The sequence below is a fragment of the Eimeria acervulina genome, genomic scaffold (genome assembly GCF_000499425.1).
Source record: "Eimeria acervulina Houghton genomic scaffold, Eah_scaff356, whole genome shotgun sequence".
NCBI lineage: Eukaryota > Apicomplexa > Conoidasida > Eucoccidiorida > Eimeriidae > Eimeria > Eimeria acervulina.
The window spans coordinates 25,097-31,096 of record NW_013547360.1 but is presented as its reverse complement, the minus strand read 5'-3'; the positions used below and the strand labels follow the sequence as shown (position 1 = coordinate 31,096).

General features: G+C 48.4%; 1 protein-coding gene across 1 annotated transcript; it reads left to right on the top strand.

Annotated features, from left to right (window-relative positions):
- Positions 1-325: 325 nt before the first annotated feature.
- EAH_00034690 (XPG N-terminal domain containing protein, putative) lies at positions 326-5,071 on the top strand (the record flags this gene model as incomplete). Its single annotated transcript, XM_013392163.1, has 5 exons — positions 326-1,473; positions 1,919-2,166; positions 3,168-3,631; positions 3,968-4,387; positions 4,643-5,071. The coding sequence occupies 5 exons, from the start codon at positions 326-328 to the stop codon at positions 5,069-5,071; spliced, it is 2,709 nt and encodes a 902-aa protein (XP_013247617.1).
- Positions 5,072-6,000: the final 929 nt, after the last annotated feature.

Below are 6,000 nucleotides of genomic sequence, written 5' to 3'. Positions count from 1 at the left end.
CTGGGTGTTCTCTTTGCTGCTTCTCTAGGAGGAAGCTGTCTTGTTTTTAGTGTACATACACCTGAAGCTGCCTGTCAGCTGCAGCAGAGTGAGGGGCGTTTCTTGCAGCAGCAGCAGCAGCAGCAACAGCAGCTGCAGCAGCAACTGGTTCGTGCTGCAGCGACAGACATACAACAGCAGCAGCAGCAGCTTCCTCTCTGGTTGGTTTCGACTTGAAGGACAGGAAGAAGGAGTGTTTTTCTTGTAGCAATCTGCTGCTACGTTTGCTGCTGCTGCTGCTGTTCCCTCTTCCTGTTGCTGCTGCTGCTGCTGCTGCTGCTGCACAATGAGGGTGCGGCACTTGCACAGTTTTCTGCAGGAGCGGCAGCTGCTGCGTCAAAGCCGATTAGAAGAGTTAAGAGGACAGCGAATAGGTGTAGATGCATTATATTATTTGCGGTGTATAGGCACATGCGGGGAGGGTTTATTAGGGCTTCTAGGTGAGAGCCACACATATCTTCTTGCTGCGCTGCAGCAGCAGCTGCAGCTGCTGCAGCACTACGAAATAACCCCTGTCTTTGTCTTTAGAGGTATAGAGCCGCAAGGGCACCACCTGTTTACTCAGCAGCAAGATCAGAGGCCTCTCTGGGGGAAGTTCTATACAGAGGGTGCTGCTGCTGCAGCAGCAGCAGCAGCAGACGCTGCAGCAGCTTGCTGCGGAAACCTTACTGCTTCTCCTGCTGCAACCGGAAGCAGCAACACGCGACCCAGCAGCAGCAGCAGCAGCAGCAACAATGGCGTGCATACTAACGGCCATGGAGACACTGCAAATGGTAGCAGCAGCAGCAGCAGCAGCAGCAGCAGCAGCAGCAGCAACAACAGCAGCAGCAGCAGTGGGGGTGCATTGGTGCGTAGTGGCAACAGCAGCGGTAGCTGCAGCTGCAGCAGCAGCAGCATAACTGAAGATGTGGAGGGTTTCCTGCTGCAGCAGCTGCAGCAGATGGGCGTTGAAGCTTTTCGTGCACCTTACTTAGCGCTGCCTCAGCTGTCTTACTTAGAAGAGATAGGATATATTGACGCTGTTATAGGGCCTCCTTCAGCTTTATTATTTGGTTTGCCTCGAGTAATATTGCATATAGACAGCAGCAATAACAGCAGCAGCAGCAGCAGCAGCAACAGCAGCAGCAGCAGCAGCAGCAATGGCCGTCCAGCAGCTTTCTTCAGCTGGGTTTGTAAGGGGCCTTTGATGCTCTCTTTAGGCGTCTCTGAAGAACAGTTTGCTGATGCCTGTCTCCTTGCAGGGACAGATTATTCGTTTACATTTCCTTATTTAAATCTAGCTCAGTTTCGTGTTGCTGCTGCTGCTGCTGCAGCAGCAGCAGCTGCTGCTGCTTTCTCCTTCGGCTCTGCACTTGAATTCATCAAACAGGCGCCGCTCTGCAGCTACTTGCAGCAGTTCCCCACAGACAATATGAAAGCAGAACATATCGAAGGGTAGGTGCTGCCGTTGCTGCTGCTGCTGCTGCTGTTGTTGCTGCTGCTGTTGCTGCTGGTGGTGGTGCTGCTGCAGCTGCTGTTGCTGCTGCTGGTGGTGCTGCTGTTGCTGCTGCTGTAGCAGTTGTTGTAGCACTTGGCGCATTAACTGGTGCTGCTGCTGTAGCTGGTGCTGCTGCTGCATTTGCTGCTGCTGCTGTAGCTGGTGCTGCTGCTGCAGCAAATGCAGTGCAGCAAAAAGGCGCAGCAGAAATTGAGCTGCAGCACCAAGTGGTGCAGCAGCTAGCCAGCCAGCTGCAGCAGCAGCAGTTTCGCAGCTGGAGGATTTATTATTATTACCGCTGCTGTTGCTGTTGCTGTTGCTGTATCTCATCACTTTATTTATTTATTTATTTATTTATTTATTTATTTATTTATTGTTTGCATGCAGCTACTGTATAGGCAGGTGCCTCCTTACGCACCCGCTGGTCTTGAAGGAGACAGGCAATGTAGAGTTCTTCGTTCCTTCATCTCGGCAGCAGCAGCAGCAGCAGCAGCAGCAGCAGCAGCAGCAGCAGGCTCAGGCACAGGCACAGGCTCAGGCTCAGCAGCAGCAGCATCCGCAGCAGCCTCCGCCTCAGCAGCAGCAGCAGCAGCAGCAACTGCAGCAGCAGCAGCAGCAGCAGAGGGTTCCGCTGCCTCCGAAGGATTTCAGTGAGATTGTGGGGTTGAGGCTGCCTCCTGCGGTGTACATACACCTGGCTGAAGGTCGTCTGTCTCGGCCTCTTGCTGTTGCGCTGACACATAAAGAATATATTTATTACTTCTCGTCCTTCGCAGACACGACAGAACTAGCAGAGACATTTGTCGAGGCTTCGCAGCACAGATTGAAGGCTCTTTGTATGCTGCAGCACTTTACCTTTATACCTCCTTGTCTTTCTTTTCTTACTGTCTCCTCATCTCGTCTCTCTGTCTCTCTGTCTCTGTCTCTCTGTCTCTCTGTCTCTGTCTCTCTGTCTCTGTCTCTCTGTCTCTGTCTCTGTCTCTCTGTCTCTCTGTCTCTGTCTCTGCCTCTGTCTTCGTCTCTGTCTCTGCCTCTGTCTCTGTCTCTGTCTTTGTCTCTGTCTCTGTCTTTGTCTTTGTCTTTGTTTGTCTGTCTCTCTCTGTCTTTATTTCTGTGTCTCTGTCTCTCTGTCTCTCTGTCTCTGTCTCTTTATCTGTCTCCGTCTGTCTCTATTTCTCTGTCTCTTTATCTGTCTCCGTCTGTCTCTTTATCTTGCTGTCTCTCTATCTCTCTGTCTCTATATATAATATATATAATATATATAATATATATATGATATATGTAGGATATATAATATAAATATTATATATATAATGCATATGTATAGTGCATATAATGCATATAAGTAATATGTATGCATGCATATATAATATATATATTTTATAATATAGTATGTATGGTATATATATATATATAATATATATATACATATGTATATATATATATATATATTATATATTTATATTATATATGTACTGCATTGTCTTTGTAATATATTTATAAATAAATTAACTAATTAAAGAAATTACTTCAAAATAAATAATAAATAAATAAATAAATAAATAAATAAATAAATAAATAAATAAATAAATAAATAAATAAATAATAAATAGACTTGTTTTGTTTGTTTTTGTTTGTTTGTTTGTTTTAGGGTTAATATCGCGACATCTGCATTCAGTGTTTCAGACAGAGCCTGTTGTATTTCTTTATGCTTCTGCTGGTGCAGCAGCAGAGACAAGAAGCAGCAGCAGCAACTCTCCTGCTTGCTTCAGCAGCAGCTTATGTCGTTACTGGGTTGTCTCTGCTGCAGCAGTAGCAGCAGAATTAAAGAGACAGAATTGCACGCATCTATCAATGAGGTTTTGTTTAGACTGGTTCTCTGCTGCTGCTGAGGGGGAGAAGCAGCAGCTATTTACTTTAGAGCTTCCACCTCCTCCTTCTGCTGCTGCAGCAGCAGCAGCAGCAGCAGCAGTAGCAGCTGATGTCGAGAACCATAGAAAAGCTATTGAAGCTGCTGCGCTGCTGCAGCTCTTTGATGCTGTCGGCTTCTTCACCCTTGGTGGAGGCAGCACTGTCTTTGGTGCTGCACTTGCTGCTGCTCCAGAAGAATTTCAGGTATGCTGCTGCTGCTGCTGTGTTTGCTGCTGTTTTGCTGCTGCTGCGGTTCTTGTTGTGTCCCTGCTGTTGTCGTTTTGCTGCTGTTGCTGCTGCTGCTCGCCCTGTTGTGCTGCTGTTGATGCTGTGGCTTCCGGGTTTTTGTTGCTGCTGTTGCTGCTGTCAGCTAGCTAGCTGCTAGCTAGCTTGCTGCTGCTGCTGCTGCTGCTGCTGCTGCTTTGTTGGCGTTCTTTTTGTTTTGTTTGCGGTGCTGTGTGTTTGTTGTTATATTTATTTACATTTGTTATATTTATTTATATTTGTTTTATTTATTTTTTTATTTATTGTTTGCTTCAGGAAGAGATATTTCTTTGCTTAGAGTTGCTGCGCTTGGGGCTGCTAAGCGGAGACAGCCTAGAAATGCAGCAGCAGAATTTGCTGCCCTCGGGTGTACGTGCAGCTATAGAGCAGCGGTATGCAGGAGAAGAGATGAAATCATCATCATCATCATCATCATCAGCAGCAGCAGCAGGTGCAGCAGCAGGTGCAGCAGGAGGTGCAGCAGGAGGAGCAGCAGGAGATAGAAGACGTGCTGCGTTGCTGCTGCAGCGCGTCGCTTCTCTGCTGCCTCTAAGACTAAAGCCAGGCGTAGCTTGGCGTGCTGATGTCTGCTTAGATCTGTTCGGGTTCTCAACTCTTGTGTCTCTGCTGCGCACGTCCTTCAAAGAGTTAACCGATGCTGCTCTCGTCAGCAGACTCCTGCAAGAGCCTCATCTCGTAAGCACTTCCTATATGCTTTTATATGCTGCTGCTGCTGCTGCTGCTGCTGGTTGCTGGCTGCTGCTGCTGCTGGTTGCTGGCTGCTGGTGCTGGTTGCCGCCTGTTGGTGCTGCTGCTAGGTAGCTTGCTGCTGCTACTGCTGCTGCATGCATGCATGCATGGATAGTCTGCATTTATTATTATTATTATTATTATTATTTATTATTTTGATGTTCTTGTTTGTGCTGTCTGTTGGTGTGTTCGTCTTTATAGAGCCAGTGCTGGAGACAGGAAGGAAGCAGCAGCAGCAGCAGCAGCAGCAGCAGCAGCAGTTTGCCTTCATTTAAGTGCACAGGGTACGGCTTAGGTGTTGTTGTTGGATTCTTCTTGAGTTATTCGGGGCCCTCGGGCTTAGATGAATTTGCTGCAGCAGCAGCAGAAGCATTTCCTGCTGCAGTAGATGCTGTTGAAGATCTTTGTGCTGCTGCTGCTCTGTGGAGGGCTATGCAGCAGCTAGTTAGAGGGCTTTCTCTTGCTGTAGATGCCGGTGAGCTATTAAAAGAAATAGAAGAAGCAGATTTAATATTCACTAAACAAATTCAGAAAACAAACCTCCACATGCATCCCAGCTACAGACGCAGACTCCAGCAGCAGCAGCAGCAGCAGCAGCAGCAGCAGCAGCAGCAGCAGCATGAACATTAAACACACATTTCTACACTCGTCTTCGCCTACGGCTGCTGTTCGTGCGGGGTACGCATGATAATGCTGCTGCTGCTGCATGCAGCTGATGCTGCTTGGTGCTGCTGTTCGTTGCTGCAGCAACGAGCAGCAGCAGCAAGCAGCAGCAGCAAGCAGCACTAGACCCAACTTGTTTTCATCGTTCGTTTTAAAAACATTTCTAACCCAATCCGCTGCATCTGCTGCGCATATGGCGGCAGAGGCAGCTTCGATTGTGATGCTGCTGCTGTTGCTGCTTCTGCTGCTGCTGCTATTGCAGCAGCTGCAGCAACAGCAGCAGCATCACAAAAGAAGCAACAGGAACTCAAGAAGAATATCTTAAAGGCGTGTAGAGCAGTGACAGACAATCCACTGTAGTACGCCTCTGCTGCTGCTGCTGCTGTCGGAGCTGCTGCTGTTGCTGTTGCTGCTGCTGCTGCTGCTGTTTTGTGTGTATAGTAATTGCTTCTGTGTTTGCGGGGGCTTCAATCTGCTGCAGCAGCTGCTGCGGATCGTCTGTAAATAAACTCAGCCTGTCTATGCCGTCAGCTAAGTCCAGGAAACCTGCAGCAAAAGATAGCAGCAGCAGCAGCAGCAGTTGTAATAGGAGTATGAGCAGCAACAGCAGCAGTAGTAGTAGTGCTGGTGGTGTTTGTGCTGCTGCTGCTGCATGCAGCTGCTGCTGCTGCTGCTGTTGCAGCAAGTGCATTCTGTCTCGGCAGCAGCAGAAGCAGCAGCAAGAACAATAGCAGCAGTAGTAGCAGCAAGGGTAACAGGAGCAGCAGCAGCAGCAGGAGCAACAGCAACAAGAGCAAAAGTAGCAACAGCAGCAGTACCAGCAGCAGCGTCAGCAGCAACAGCAACAGCAGCAGCAGCATCAACAGCAACAGCAGCAGCAACAGGGCTTATCACAA